A 17,232-nucleotide genomic window follows, 5' to 3' on the forward strand; every position below is an offset into this window, starting at 1 on the left:
AAGGGTCATTGATGTGAGTTGATTTTAGGATTGGACATTTTTATAGGTTACCTTTTTGTTTATGATCTTTGGATTAACAATTATGGTAAGAAACCCAAAGAAGATTCCCACTGGACACGAACTTAACTAAGTGGTTAAGTAAGTGTGAAAGTTCACTTCTAAAGAGTAAAGAGAAAATACAGTTATATGGTGATTTAGATGATGATGGGCAGAAATTAAAAGCACATAAGAAAAAGAAAACACAATGACATAGAGAATGGAGAAAAGTGGCGCAAAGAAAAGGAAGGAAAAAAGTGAAGAGATGAAGAAAGCTTATGAAGATGAGAAGTTGTCACGCCACTTGGAGGATGGGATACTCCAAGATGAATGGTGTAGAACCGCCACTTGAAGTGAAGAGCACTCAAGATAATAGGAGACTCAGCTCATTAAACACTCTAACAAAGTTTCTTGACTTTCCAAATTCAATGTGTCTTTACAAGAGGGGAGACACCCTATTTATAGATATGAGTGCCTTGGAAAGGAAGAGAGGAAGGATAAGGGTGTAAATGACTACAAGCTTTTCGAAACTAGGTCAAATGTGAGCACATGGGTGGCACATAGGTGAGTTTCTAGAAGCTAGGTTAAGGTGGGCTTTGGCACAAGCCCAATTTACTAAGTACACCTTCTTCTAGCTTATTCTTCTATTTGAATTCTCAAAGTGAGCCCAATTTATACTACGTACACCCGTATTTTGCTATATACAACCTAATCTACTAAAATTAAAAACAAAGAAACGAGCTGGTGCTTAGCTTCCATCACATGGGCTCTGCTCTTGGTGGTCTTCTGAGGAATGATAGGCTCTAAGGCACTGGCTAGTGGATGGTCTTGACCTAGCCATGGGTCCTGTGTCATGCTCTGGGTCATTCTTCTGAAAGATTTAACTAGTTTAGGAATGCTTTATCTTTCAGGGATTCATCAGTCCTTCATAACGGATAACTAGCAGAGCCATTGAAGTTTGGGCACACGATAGATTGTTCCCTCGACAACCTTCCCGAGGCAAAGGTGCATCGCAAATGCTTCTAATCGACTCAACCTACATCTACGACAACAGGCTCGTCCAACTACAGGTAACACTTACGACTTTTCGCTTTAAGTAAACACTCAAGCCTAGGAAGCATATCTACTGCCAGGAACCAACAAACCGACAGGTCCAGTAGCCGGATGACAACGGTTCGACCTCTCGACTAAGATCAGCCACGTTCTCATTCGAGGATTAGGAGATAAAACCTAATTAAACACTATAAACGTGAGTAAGAGACCATTGCGCTGCACTAATCCTAGTATAAGAAAAAGCGCAACAAGAAAATATTAATAAGAAGGGACACATAGTAAAAGGTAATGACCGTTTAAATCCTACACTTGCAAACGAAATAGCACCTCGGCTGACTTGAGTATCAGAGTGTCTTTTCAATTACCTCTTTCCTCATAAAAAGGAACCGAAAGAAAAGATTGAAAGAGTGAAGAAATAGATGACTAGAGGAGCTTGATAGGATACGGCCTTACATAAATTGTAAGACGAAGAAACTTAGTTTTTGTTTGATAAATTTGATGCTAAGAAATAACTTCATCAATATATCAGTCTTTTTGAAGTATTATTACATTATAAGATTTTCAAGAGTAAAATATGAACCAAACACTACGAGATCATTATTATATATTTTCTACTTTACGTAGAATGAGTTGAGCACCATACTGGGGTTGAAGGGTAATCACAGTAGTTGGAGCGTGGGTATAGGTAGGAGAGAGTTCAAACGAGAAATGTCGTAAAATCATTGACAAAGCAACCTTTGCTTCCAACAAGGAGAAGTTTTGTCCAATGCATATCCTAGGACCCCATCCAAAGGGAAATAGTGCAACTTTGCCATTTGTAGCCTTTAGAACTCCTTCAGCAAATCTTTCAGGTTTGAACTCCTTAGCGTCATCACCCCAGAGCTCACAATCATGGTGAACCAAAATTATTGATATGTAAACTTGCATTCCAGCAGCTAATGATAGGTTTCCAAGTTTCACATCTTTACAAACTTCTCGAGCAAGACCAATTATTGGTGGGTATAGCCTAAGAACCTCATTCAAAACCATGGTAACCTGTTGCAAAAGTATTTAGTAATTTACTTTGAGCATGTTATTCAATATCAAAACGATAATACGAACTTACAATCTTAAGGTGATTCAATCCATCAAAATCTGGTTTTCCATTGCCAAAAACTTGTAAGACTTCCTCCCTTGCACGTGTTTGCCAATCAGGGTACATACTTAATAATATCATCGTCCAAACAAGCAAAGATGAAGTGGTTTCCTGCCCTGCAAAGTAAAATAGCTTGCATTCCCCAATAACATCTTCAATATTCATTCCAACATTCTTATTGTTTCCCTGTTCTTGAATTTCTTTCTGATTTGACTCCAGAAGTGTATCTAACAAATAATTTTTACTGGCTTCACCCGCTTTTAGTGCTTTCTCTCTGCTGTTAATAATATCCTTAAGTGAAGCTTTTATTTTCCTGTCAATTGCGTTCATCTTTCTATGGGTAGCAGTGGGTACAAACCTAAGTGAACATAAATTAATCATGATTTGAAGGGCATTCTCTCTTCTATATAAAATAGATTTCTATAATGGTTTTTTCCATGATTAGCAATTTGATTTTCCCAAGTTGAAATAGAGAAATATCACATAATCATGTCACAGTATTTGGTAAAATGGTTGTTGTAAACAGTAAGTTTTTTGATTCTTAATCATAAGTACTGTTTTCTAATCACAATGTCATAAGTACTGTTTTCTAATCACAATGTCCTTTACCAAAGAATGACATGTTTGGTTTAATTAAATAAAGATCATCCAGAATATCACTTAATTCTATCAGTCAAATATATACATATTAGTCTGACCTCCATCCCGGGATGTAAACTTCCAGCATAAGTTGCACTGTAAGTTCACTTTGCTCTTTTAGGAGTTGAAATATTCTTCTTCCTTCTTCATAACTACTTCCAAATGCTGTTCGCGAAATAGCGTCACTAGTCAAATTCTGAAGGAAAGGCCATACGTCCATTTCACTTGATCCATCCAATGATAACATTTCCTCCCATTTGCCAATAAGATCATCACCACATTTGATGAATAGTGGTAACATATTCTGAAGTAAATGAAGAAATAGCTAACTGTTAAAATTTCCATGTAAATATTCAAACTTCACATCATCTTACTTGTATTTCACTTCTAAGAGTATACATTTTTGTGGAGTACTTTTTACATGGAAAAAAAACACACACATGCAGCACAAATAACCATGTTTTCCTGATGTTTAGTCAATATATAAAATCTATATCTAATAATAAGAAACCAACCTTCAACTTCTCTAAATTGAAAGCAGGATTAATTATCTTTCTGTGCTTGCTCCACTTTTCTCCGTGGTGGCTTAGAAGGCCAGGACCTAGTAACCAGATTTGTGGATTCATATTAATCTTTTGGAAGTCATGTGTCTTGTTAAATACATCTTTGATTAGCTCTGGATCAGTGAGGGTCACCCTTGGTACCGGTCCAAACCAAATAAAAGAGTTTTTGCCTACATATAATCAACAAACAACCCGGTAGCTGGTTTTTGTAAGGTTAAGAGCATTAGAAAAGTTGATCTTCTCTACATGTTAAGTTATCCAAATCCGTGACATGTTAATCTTCCAGTAGAAAAAATAACATGGCATGCAAAGCTATCATGAACTAACTCAAGAACAAATATTGCGTATCATGTGAGTGAAATATGCTGATCTATTCTGAACAACTATTAGGCAACTTGCCATCACACAGTAGTTGGAGAAAAGAAAAGAAGACCTCTAACTGAACAATGAAAGACAAAATAACAGTTTCAAAAAGACAATAGAATGAACCATAAGCTTACCATGTGTGTTGATACTGTGATGGAAAAAGGAAAACACACGCGGCACTATGTCGTGGGAGAAGAGATTCATGGGTTTGGAGAAGGCTTCCTTTCTCATCTTCGCAAAGTCTTTGGTGTCTCCAACCAAAAGCGTATATGGATTACCTTGAAGACCTTGCTCTCTGAGAAGCCTTTCAAGCCTCTTTGGAGTGAACCATACCCAATTTAGCATCATCCATGCCCATATCAGAACCAGTATCAGAATCAGCATCAGAATCGTGGTACACGCTGCTTCCATTTCTCTCAGAAGTTTGGTAGAGCAAAGAAAACCGGAAAAAGTTGATGACTAGAGGAAGGTCAATGATAGATTTCGGAACATAATGCTTGTTTGCTGAGTGTAACTGAGAGGGCTTTAGTTTTGGTATCTTCTCTTTTTCCGTTCCTTCTTCTAATGCATTGTGATTCATTATCTGCGGCGATGTTGGTTTTGACGTTTGTCACTAATCTACGTATGTACGAATCTTCTGGGGGTCTGATGAAGCTCATTAATTAATTAATACTAGTACTTTATTAACCGTGAAAAGCAAGGGAATTATTTAAATAAGGAATTTTGAATTATATTTTAAGAAATAAAACAAAAATAAATTATAATTTTTGTTGTCTACAATAGTAACTTTTTACATAGGCTCGTAAGAATGATAATTAAAATAATAGAGCATAAAACAAAAATAATTATAATTTTTGTTGCCTACAATAATAACTTTTTACATAGCCCGTAAGAATGATAATTAAAATAATAGAGCTAGAAATCAAAGTCACAAAATATATAAAAGATCACGGATAGATCATGAAAGATGGATAGATCATGTTGCAACGTACGGAATTTAATTTAAAAATACCATAACTTATTATATAAATTTAATTTAAAAAACATGAAAGAATTTAAAGTAATAGGAAATAATATGTATAATATATATGAAAAACTATTATTGTTTAATTTTTTAATAATAATTAGAAAAAAAAAATTAAATAATACATATTATTGTTAGAAAAAATACTTGTTCATTATTCAATATGTTTGTTCTTGAGATGTTCAATTTGATTTTTAGAACTCATTATTAAAAATAGAGTAACATGATTTTACACCTTCAAAATCTTGACATGGAAACACTTATGTTTGAAAGAGATTTAAGAAAGGAAACATTAACATTTAAAAATAATACTATCAGATATATAATATAATTTAACCTGAGTGGAACATATCTCAATAAAAAGAGAGTAAACATGTTTCATCTTGATAAATTATTATTTAATACTGAACATAATATTTTAGTTTTCAATAAATGAATAATAATAATAATAATAATAATTAAAAAATTTGATATAATAAAACAATTAAATATTATAAAATTTTAATTGATTCAAAATATTTAAAAACAAAGTTATTGTTTTTTAAATTCAAATATTTAAACAAATCTCAACGCTAAAAAAATAGTGAACAGATTTAATATTTTTTTAAGTTGAGAAATTAACATTTTACACTTCACCAAATTTAAGCTTCTAATAAAACCAAACACACAATTTGTAAGTAAGTAATAATAATAATAATAATTTAAAACACTATACAATAAAACAATTCAATAGTGTGAAAAAGTAATTTATCCAAAATATTTCAAAACAAGTATATTTTTTTTCAAATTTAAATATTGGAACAAATCTCAACTATTGAAAGAAAGTGAACATATTTGACCTTATGGTTGTTAGTGTTGAACAAGATGCTTTGATGTCTCCAAATCCAAGTGGAAAGGTTGAAGACCTTTGTTGTGTGTGTGTCTAATTGTTTGAAACTTGTTAATTCACTCCTTAAGTCCATCCAAGCTCAATTGAATCTTTAACATTTTGAAAAGATGGTTTTTCTAAAAGGAAGTGAAATTTCAACAGGTTGAAATTTTGAAACAATAGGTTGTTTTACCCTAGTTGTTTTTGAAAAGCTTGACTTTGTTGTCAAGTCAATGCAATCGATTGTTTCGACAAAATAACCGATTGTTTTTCTGAAAACCTTAACAGAATTCTGTTAAGTGGTTTTAATATGTTTTAAATGATCCTAACTACCTTGGCTCTTTTATTAAATGTTTTTGACCACTTGGTTGGTCTATATAAAGGTGGTTTTACGGTCCTAATCTTAGAGTAAGAAAAATAGTTTATCAAAGCAGTTTTTCCAAGATTTCAAAGAGCTTTGGATCATTCTTAAGTGTGTGGAATAGGATTGGGTTGTAATTCTGAACTTTAAGCTTTATAATACCCAGGTGTATTCTATTCTTTTCTTTTTTTATTATTGTATTTCTGTATTTGTGTTGCCAATGAGTGTTGTGTGTTCTTGAGGTGTTCAAGATCAACACTCTTGGTGTGGTTTGCCAAAGGTAGTGTGTTTTTTTAGGAGTTCAAGCTCACTACTTTGGTGTGTGGTGTTTGTAATCTGGTTTTGATTGCATAGTGGATTACCTAATGGTTTCTGGGGACTAGATGTAGCTCTTGGTGTAAGAGTGAACCAGTATAAATTTGTTTGTGTGATTCTCTCTTTCCTTGATCTTACATATATCTATTTTAAGTTGTTTTTTATTCACTGCTGATAAAAACAATCGGTTGAATCGCAAAAACAACCGGTTGATTTTCTGGAAATCAACTAAAACAACTTTGTTCATTGCTTTCCTTAGTTTCTTTCTCTGTGATTCTTCATTGACTTTCATTATACCTTCAAAGTTTTCGAAAATCTTTTATAAACAATTCACCCCCCTCCTCTTGTTTAAGGCCATATATTCTAACAGTTAGAATTGTTGGCCTAAAACGAGAGGGGGTGAATTGTTTTTCAAAAGATTTTCAAAAAAGATGGAGTCAGATTGAAAACTTAATAAAATCAACTTATTGATCTATCTGTTCAACCGATTATAAGAGAACAACAAGCATAAGCACACAATATAAACCAATTTTTATGTTTATTTAACGAATTCAAATAAAGGTAGAAAATTGGAAAACAACATATAAAGTAGTTATGAGAGAGAGAGAAAGAAAGATTTGCGTATGTGATTTATATTGGTTCACTTTTACACCAAGAGTTGCATCCAACCCTTAGCAAAACCAATGAGAATTCACTAAACCAAACTCAAAGTTTACAAAAGATACAACCAAGAGCATATATCTAGAACCCTACAAGTACACACACTCTTAACCACTTGACAAAAATTCAGTATGAATTTGCTACAACAGAATACAAAGAAAGAAATAAGGTTTAACAACACCAGGGATTTTACAGATGAAGCATAGAAAAAATTCAAACCTAGAAAACCTTCTTCACAACACAAGAATGATCCAAGAAGTAAAGATTAATCTCCAAGAATGATTTCAGAACTTTATGCTTTTCTCTCCTACAAAATTCTTAGTTTGAAATGTTCAAATTATCTCCTTATATAAGGTATTAATGATTTCAAATACGGTTTGAACATTTAATGAAAACAGTTGTATCAAATTAAATCTGATTAGTTATCCTAACAGAAACCTGTTAAAAATATTTAATTGATTTTTCGAAATAACTAATTGTTTTCTTTTATCAGAAGATATCAACATATTTTAAAATGATTATTTTATTGAAATAACTTGTTGATTTCATATAACAGAAAAGACAAAATAAAAAAAACATTTTCAAATATTTAAAAACTTTAAGTATTTTCAACTTGTTGATATGATAAATCAATCTGTTAAAAATACTTACTATAGTGAGAAGAATTTAATAAAAGTAATTTTAACTGATTAAAACTTGAATCATCTTATTAAAAAAAGCATCAGATCTAGAAAACAAATTTTTTGAAGGAGATAGCTTTTGAAGTGACTTGGACCATAATGTATTGTAAAACGATATAAAAAAATCTACCTAGATGTGACACAACTTTAAATCTTCATGACATATTGGATTCATCAAAGCAAGATCTTATTGGTCAACAATCTTCCCCTATTTGAAGAAGAAAAATTCTTGGAGTTGTGTTGTAGATTTTGAAAAAAGGAACTCCTGCAAAATATTCTCCCCCTTTTGTCTTCAATAAATAAACAAAAGAAGAAATAAAATACGGAAGATAAATTGTTTAAACCTAAACATCATAACACCACAAAATATATAATGTTCAAAAGATAAAAATATGCAATCAATGATATTCTAAAACTCTCTGCCATACTTGAATTCAGCAAGTTGAGTCTGGACAACCTCAATCTAATCATCAGATGCTGGAATCTTGCAACACAGAAATCATAATTCTCCTTCTAATCACTAGCCATGATGTCCATGCGATTTAGCATCATTCTTTAAAATTAAGACATAGGTATGCCATGATTGATAAATAGTTCATATGCAACCAAGGCTTGCATATTCTAGTCATCATCAACATATCCACTTGGTTTAGCAACAGCACCAACAGAGGTATTATCTTTGCTTACCCATGTACCATTTTTCTTAACAATGCCCATCTTGACCATAGAACCATTATTAATCTCATGAGATGGGGTCACCACCTCAGTCAATTCTTCATCGAGATTAATTTCAAAATATTGAAGGAATTTGGAAACAAGAATTACATAAAGAAACCAATAATCACTCAACCTAATAGATTTTAGCATGTGCTCCTTGATAACATAGATCCAATTTACTTTGATCTTTTTCATGATACAGTATACAAGCACCAAGTCCTCTCAGTAAGAACAACATGGTTACTCCCCCTGGGTGTTAGCATCCAAGCGGTGATGAAAGCAATAACTCTTTCATCCAGTTTTAGTGTTCCTACATGAAAGCATTTGACCTGTGAAAGAGGGTTTCTGAGGCAACTTATATAGTATTGCCTTTTGTTGAAATCTTCTATGGCTCAAATGTTCCCTTTGCCAAATTTTACTCCAGGATATTTTAATCTAGGTACAACATTCAAAACAGATGGAGTTATCTCCATATCAACTCCTTTTACATGTAACGACATATTCTCCCCTTCAAATGAAAAATTAGTGTAGAAGAGTTTTACGAGATTAGGAAATGTATTCTCATTCATCTTTAGGAACTGCTGCAACTTTTGATGTTTTAAATCCTTCCTCACCTCTTTTAGATTATGTTGCTTCAATTAGTTGAAAGACAACACTTTGGGAGTATTTATGATCTTTTTACTCATCTCATGTAGAAACATCTCTATTTTAGCATTATCACCAGAGAACCAAGTTTCCAGATGCCCACCCCTATAGTAGAACCTTTTGAGGCATGAGATTTCTTTCTTCGTGGAGAGTGGGAAGAAGCCATGATGCAATGATTCAACTATGAAGAGAGAAATGAAATTGTGTCTAGTGTTTTTTATTCACACATAGTAGAATCAAACAAAATTTATGCACAAAAATATAACAATATAGATGGTTAGGTGGGTGGTTTCAGAAAAGCCGTTGGTTGCAGATTTGGAAACTATAATTGTTAGTTTCAAAATAAAAACGGATTTGACTCACCTTTATTGTGATTTATGGAAATCGATACGATTTTATATAAAACAACCATATTTTACAGAAAATAACAAATTCAATGCTCACACTAATTTCATGTTTGACCAATTTAATTAATTTTTAAAAGAAACGTTAATAGAGAACATATAAGCATCAATGATAGTTACATAGAGAATAAAGCAGAGATAAAAACAACTTATTAAAATGATTTTTTTGTTAGAAAAGATGGCTTTAAACTAGAGGGGGGGGGGGGGGTGAATTGTTTAAAGGGGTTTTCGCAAACTTTTCAAAGCTACAATGAACTTATTTCAGAAACCAATTGATTCAGCAATTTAGATAGCCAAAACAGCAAGCAAAACAAAGATATAAGGAAAAAACAATCGGTTGTTTATACCAGTAAACAACAAACAAACTGAAATTAAAGAGGTAGGGATAGAAAGATTGTACACAGATGTTTATACTGGTTCGCTCCAACCCAGAGCTACATCCAGTCTTCTCAGAAACTCTGAGGAAATCCACTAAGCAACCACACCTTGATCACTTACAACAACAACCAAGAGAATGACCTTGAACACCTCAAGAAACACACTCTCCTTGGCCAACACTAAGATTGCTGATCTTGAACACCTCAAGAACACACAGCCAATCTCAGCAACACACAAAAAACGAATTGTTCAGCAGTTTACAAAGATTACACTTGTTACAGATGGAAATCTGAAATCAATACAAGTAGAATCCCTATTCAGCACCTTGATCAATCTCTCAACTCTTAAGCAATCTCAGAATACTTTGAAAAACTCTTCTCATGAAAACTTTGTTTCAAGATTCTTAATATATCAAAACTGTTTTTCATAATATATCAAAGAATATAGTTTGTTATCAAATCTTAACAAACTCTTAATTGCATTTAAAATAAATTGGTCAAAGCATTTAATGACTGGAGCGTATTCAGTTAAAGCATTTAAAGCTCAGTCAAAGAAAACAGTTTTTCTGTTATGGTTTTAAAACAAACAATCGATTGTTTCCTCGAATCAATCGGTTGTTTTGTTACTTAACAAAATACACCATTCAAAAACAGTTTTCAAACTTTCTCAAAACACCTAAGTGTAAACAATCGGTTGTTTCGACAAAACAATCGGTTGTTTAAACTTAGTTTGAAAATCATTTTGCTTTGTTAAAATTGAGATGCTAATTGCTTTGAGATTTAATCTAAGTATTGATTACAACATTGAACTACCCCAGAACAAGACTAAAGCCAGCACAGCAGCAACAAGCAAAGCAGAGGCTTCATCATCCTTCAAAGGATTTGGATTCTTCAAAACATTGAACACCACATGGTTCAACAATCTCCCTCTATTTGATGAAGACAAATCCCTGATGCTTGTGTTGTTCTTTGATTAAATCTGAGGCAATTTCTGCAATAGAAATTTGAGCAATACATTGAACTTCTGATATTTTGTTAGCATACAGATAATCAATTAAAGCTTAAAACATTCAATATCAGAACCAAATAACATCACTCAAACTGTTTTTAACAATATGTAAAACAGAAACTTAAAACAAATTGAAAACACAGCATATATCTCCCCCTATTTGTCTTCACAAATAGACAAATATAAGAGATAAAATAAGACATTGTTCATATTACATCAGAATAAACCAGCAACAGCAGAAGGAAAGAAATTTTAAAAACCAGAAACGAGAACAGCCAAAAACAATCGATTGTTTCTGTGACCAATCGGTTGTTTTTCTCTTAGTCTTCTTCATCAGCAAACTGTAGATCAAAGATTTGATTCTGGACAGCTTCAATCTGTTCGTCCAGTGTCATAAACCTTGTATCCATGTTGTCAAACCTTGTGTCTATCCTCTGAAAGTTACTAACACACAGATCATGAAGGCTTCTTTGATTTTCAGCAAAGCTATCTAGCCTCTCCATCATTTGCCTTTCAAAAGATGACATTGTTGACATACTTTCTCTTTGATAACCATCAGCAGCACTAGGCCCTGCATTTTGAAAATCTCCAGCTGGATCTTCATCCATGTCAGCAGGTTCATCTTGTTCAAGATGAGCAGCACCACTTGATGAGGCACCATGATCACCATCCTTACTTAACCATTTTCCATCTATTTTTGTGAAGCCCATCTTGCTGAGTGATCCATTGTTCAACTCTTGAGTTGACTTGACCAGCTCAGAAGTTTCATCTTCAAGATTAACTTCAAAATAGAGTAGAAACTTAGATATTAAAACAGCATAGGGATAATGGTAATCGGCTAACCTCATGGCTTTTTGCATATGTTCCTTGATTATGTGAATCCAATTGATCTTCACTTTCTTGGTGATGCAGAAGATATAAACCAGATCTTCTTCAGTCAATACAGAATGGTTGCTCCCCCTAGGAGTTAGGATCCAAGTTACAATTAGAGCAAGCAATCTCTCATCAAGCTTCAAGCCTCCAACCGAGCAAGTGCTAACTTGAGATTGATTGTTCTTCAAGCAACTTTTGTAGAACTGAATCTTGTTGAAATCTTCTACCACACCAAGGTTTCCTTTGTTGATTCTTAATCCAGAAAACTTAAGCCCAGCTACTGCAGTCCAAACTTCATGGGTTATCTCCATCTCCACGCCTTTCACATGAGAGACTAAGTTGTTTCCCTCAAACTTCAAGTTGGTGTAGAAGACCCTCACCAAATCTGGATAGATGTTTCCTTTGAGCTCCAGAAACTTTCTGAGTGACTGGTCTTTGAGAAGCTTCCTCACATTGTCAAGTTTTTGACTTTTCAGCCAATTAAAGCACACAACCTTGGGGTTGTTTATCTTCTTGACACTTGTTTCATATCTATACTTCTCAATGAGATCAGTGTCACCAGAAAACCAGCTTTCAAGCCTTCCTCCAGACCTCACAGCTCTGGTTTTGACTCTTTTAGCAGTGGGAGGAGTTGATTCCATGATAGCAGAGACGAAAACAGAGGAGAGCACAAAACCCAGATTTTTCAAGAGATAGAGCAAGAGATGTTGCAATTGGTTGTTCTTGATGAAAGAAATTTGCACCTGATTTTATAGCAGTAAGAGAATCAAATTGAATTCAATTTCATTCAATGGGTACCTGATTTTCAGAGAGAGGATTTGACTCTGTTCTGCACTGAAAATGTCAGAAAAAGCTGAAAATCACATGGTCTTCACATGTGATCTTTGACTAGTCATTAAGGCTCTTGAATTTCCAAGATTTTGGAATATATTCTTTTATGACATTTGTAACTCTTTTCTGAACGTGATCAGCTTTCAACACAGATCCTTTGACCAAGATTCTCCCTTAGAAAAATATCTGCAACGGCTAGAAATTCAAAAAATCAGTTAAATCAATTTCTTCACAGTGCTGTCAGACTCAAAACAATCGGTTGTTTCGAAGAAACAATCGGTTGTTTTTCTGCAGCAGTTAAAAACTTGATTTTGTAATTTTTAACCATAAACAAAAACAGATTAAGGCACATGACATTGATTGAAATACAATTAATCATAAGAAAGAACTTTGAAACTGAAATAGAGAACAAATAAAAGGAAGGTCTTATCCTTGTGTTGTTTCTTCAATGAGCCAATTGCTTGTTGATCAAGAAAGCTTCTTTTCACTGTTTTGACCTTTTGCATATCATTGATTCAGCTTCAATGACTGCCTTTTTCTTCAACAGTTTGATCAGATGGCTCTATTCTTCCTTTTCTCTTCATTTTTCCTGCATAATCAAATACAAATTGCAAGATTTGGTCCCCTTATAAATTTGGGTCCATTTGGCTTTTCTTTGCTGTTAGAAACATCACATCCCTTAGGAATTCATTTCATAAAACCTTTAGGAACATAATATTTTCTAATTTTGCAGAATCTAACAGAGTGGCCTTTCTTCATGCAGTAAAAGCATGTAACAACCGGTTGTTTCGTCTTAACAATCGGTTGTTTTTCTGATTTTCTCAAAAAACTTTTTGAAAACCTATCTTGCTTGTTTTGTGGATTGAAGCCTAAACCAGCCTTTCCAAAAACACATCTTTGAGATGCTAGGACATTCTCAAAGTTTGACTTTCCTTTTGAAAGCTTGTCCACAGTTTCAACAAGATAGTGAACCTTTTTCTCAAGATTTTCACAATTTGTGCAATTGAGAGTATCACACTTGCAAGAGGCATTTTTCAAATGATTTTCCAAATTTTCAAAATCACTTTTTGCTTTTCTCAGTTCCTCTTCAAGTGATCTAACTTTCTTTTCAAGCCCATTGTTAAGATCTTTCAATCAGTTGTTTGAAAGAGCCAATCTATTAGCTTCATCATGTGTTTCTTGAAAAGCTTCAAGCAATTCACTATAGTTTTGTTCATTTAAGGAAGCACATGAACTTACCTCACTTGAACTGCATGAATCATCATCATCATCCTCTGCAACTAAGCATATGTTGGCTTTTTCATCTTCACTTGATGAAGAACTTGATTATGACACTTCATTTTCATCCCAAGCTATATAGGCCCTTTTTGTTTTGCCTTTCTTCTCCTTGTAGCTTGTCTTTTTCTCTTTGCTCTTGTTGGGACAATCAGCCTTTATGTGACCTTGCTCACCACAACCAAAACAAGTATAGTTATTTGAATTAAATTCATTGGGTTTCTTGTTTCCATACCTATCCTTGTTGTTGTCTTTGTTGCGGCTTCTCTTGAGGAATTTGCTGAATTTTCTTGACAGCAAACTTAGATTTTCCTCATCACTATCATCACTTGAATCTTGCTTTCCCTTATGTTTGGATGCTTTCAAGGCTATGATCCTTGTGTGCTTATCCTCATTCTCTTGAACATTGAGTCTATTCATTTTTAGCTCATGTTCCCTAAGCTTTCCAAACAAAGATGCAACACTTAATGATGTTAGATCTTTAGATTCGGAAATAACAGTTACCTTTGGTTGCCATGCTCTATCAAGACATTTTAAGATCTTGATGTTCAGCTCTTCTTTATCAAACGTCTTGTCAAGGCTCATAAGATGATTGATGATGTGTGTAAACCTTTTCTGCACTTCAGCTATGGTTTCACCTTTCAACATTCTAAACATCTCATATTCTTGGATGAGAGCATGCTTTCTAGCTCTTTCCACCTCATTTGTTCCTTCATGAGTGACTTCCAAAGCATCTCACATCTCTTTTGATGATTTGCATAGTGAGACCTTGAAAAATTCATCAGAATTTAAAGCAGAGGTTATAATATTTTTGGCAATGCAATCGAATTTGGCCGTTCTACTTTTTGCATCAGTCCATTGAGACCATGGCTTCTCAATGAGAGAACCATCTTCTTCAAATGTTGGAATAAAAGGACCATTTTCAATTGCATCCCAAATTCCTTTGTCAAGAGATTCCATAAATATTTTCATTCTAACTTTCCAAAATTGGTAATTCAAACCACAAAACAAGGGTGATCTGTTTATTGAGGCACCTTCCCCAAACGGTAGTCTATCAGCCATTTTGAAAGATTTTAGGATCAACTTGAATGACTTACAAGAACCAAGCTCTTGATGCCAATTGTTAGAAAAGATGGCTTTAAACTAGAGGGGGGGTGAATTGTTTAAAGGGGTTTTCGCAAACTTTTCAAAGCTAGAATGAACTTATTTCAGAAACCAATTGATTCAGCAATTTAGTTAGCCAAAACAGCAAGCAAAACAAAGATATAAGGAAAAAACAATCGGTTGTTTCTTCGAAACAATCGGTTGTTTATACCAGTAAACAACAAACAAACTGAAATTAAAGAGTTAGGGATAGAAAGATTGTACACAAATGTTTATACTGGTTCACTCCAACCCAGAGCTACATCCAGTCTTCTCAGAAACTCTGAGGAAATCCACTAAGCAACCACACCTTGATCACTTACAACAACAACCAAGAGAATGACCTTGAACACCTCAAGAAACACACACTCCTTGGCCAACACTAAGATTGCTGATCTTGAACACCTCAAGAACACACAGCCAATCTCAGCAACACACAAAAAACGAATTGTTCAGCAGTTTACAAAGATTACACTTGTTACAGATGGAAATCTGAAATCAATACAAGTAGAATCCCTATTCAGCACCTTGATCAATCTCTCAACTCTTAAGCAATCTCAGAATACTTTGAAAAACTCTTCTCATGAAAACTTTGTTTCAAGATTCTTAATATATCAAAACTGTTTTTCATAATATATCAAAGAATATAGTTTGTTATCAAATCTTAACAAACTCTTAATTGCATTTAAAATAAATTGGTCAAAGCATTTAATGACTGGAGCGTATTCAGTTAAAGCATTTAAAGCTCAGTCAAAGAAAACAGTTTTTCTGTTATGGTTTTAAAACAAACAATCGATTGTTTCCTCGAATCAATCGGTTGTTTTGTTACTTAACAAAATACACCATTCAAAAACAGTTTTCAAACTTTCTCAAAACACCTAAGTGTAAACAATCGGTTGTTTCGACAAAACAATCGGTTGTTTCAACTTAGTTTGAAAATCATTTTGCTTTGTTAAAATTTAGATGCTAATTGCTTTGAGATTTAATCTAAGTATTGATTACAACATTGAACTACCCCAGAACAAGACTAAAGCCAGCACAGCAGCAACAAGCAAAGCAAAGGCTTCATCATCCTTCAAAGGATTTGGATTCTTCAAAACATTGAACACCACATGGTTCAACATTTTTAACAGATTAAAAAAATATATTTTCACGTACTCTTTGTTTAAACCAGTTGTTCTAGAAAATCATGTTCTTTTTTCTAGACTGAGCTTTAACTTCTGAAAGAGGGTGTTTTGAACATCTACTTTTGATAACCTTTGACAGACAACTAGCTTTATAAGATTGTGCTTTAGCCTATACAACATTCGTTAGATAAGAGACATGTTCTGATCATCTATTGTGCCTCTGCCAAGGATCCTTCCTCAATTATTGTCACCATATGTAACATAGCCTTCATGCTTGAGGTGTAAATCCACAAATTTATTCTTGTCCCTAGTCACGTGCTTTGAGAAGCCATTATCCCAATACTAGAGGTATTTTTTGGCTTTCAAAGATTCCTGCAAAAAAAATTAAGAAACAAGATTTGGTCCCCTTATTAATTTTGGTCCATTACTATTAATTAAATTTTTTGCATACATTTTACAAAACCCTTTGGCAGATCATATTTTCTAATTCTACAGGATCTAAATGTTGACGATAAGTGAAGATTTTACTTAACTTGTGTACCGCCCTGGTAGTCGGGAGTGATGACGTGGCATCCTGCTACAGTATAGGTGTGTTGGCAAGGCGCCAGGCTGGCAGAAGGGAAGGAAGTCGGGGGGCTCGTGAAGCCGCCAGTTATTAAGTTGGCGTGTTCCGATCTCCAGCATATCAGAATAGGTGATCACCGGGTTAAATATGAAGTCGCCAGATGTGAACTCAGGCGACCAAGCAGTTGGAGATCGCCGGAGAAAGCATATCGCCGAAGATGAAGGAGAAGCAAATTATGAAGGCGGCCGGCGAGACCACAGGGAAGGTGTATGAGGACACCCTAACTCACCAACTCCAGTAGAGATCGCACTCCCAAGTTAGCTATGCACTGGGCAGTACCATGCATAAGTAACTTAGCCAAAATGAGAGTAGAAGCAGCGCCAAGTCAAGGAGGCTCCTGATGATGGCACGTGTACGACTGGATGCGAGCCACGTGTCCAGGTCTGTAACTGCCAGGAGAGAGAAAACAACCAGGTATATAAGAGTTCTCAACAAACTTTCTGAGGTACGCACGTTCAGTTTATACTCTTTACGCTTGCGAGTTGTAGAGCTGACTGTGAGAGAGG

General features: G+C 34.2%; 1 protein-coding gene across 1 annotated transcript; it reads right to left on the minus strand.

Moving 5' to 3' along the window:
- Positions 1-1,522: 1,522 nt before the first annotated feature.
- Positions 1,523-4,418, minus strand: LOC137835112 (cytochrome P450 72A68). Its single transcript, XM_068643457.2, has 5 exons — positions 3,927-4,418; positions 3,379-3,596; positions 2,923-3,167; positions 2,195-2,582; positions 1,523-2,124 (listed from the first exon to the last, which is right to left on the minus strand). The coding sequence occupies exons 1-5, from the start codon at positions 4,201-4,203 to the stop codon at positions 1,690-1,692; spliced, it is 1,563 nt and encodes a 520-aa protein (XP_068499558.1). The 5' UTR covers positions 4,204-4,418; the 3' UTR covers positions 1,523-1,689.
- Between the last annotated feature and the right edge of the window lie 12,814 nt (positions 4,419-17,232).

Source organism: Phaseolus vulgaris, chromosome 5 (assembly GCF_051622355.1).
Source record: "Phaseolus vulgaris cultivar YP4 chromosome 5, ASM5162235v1, whole genome shotgun sequence".
NCBI classification, from domain to species: domain Eukaryota; kingdom Viridiplantae; phylum Streptophyta; class Magnoliopsida; order Fabales; family Fabaceae; genus Phaseolus; species Phaseolus vulgaris.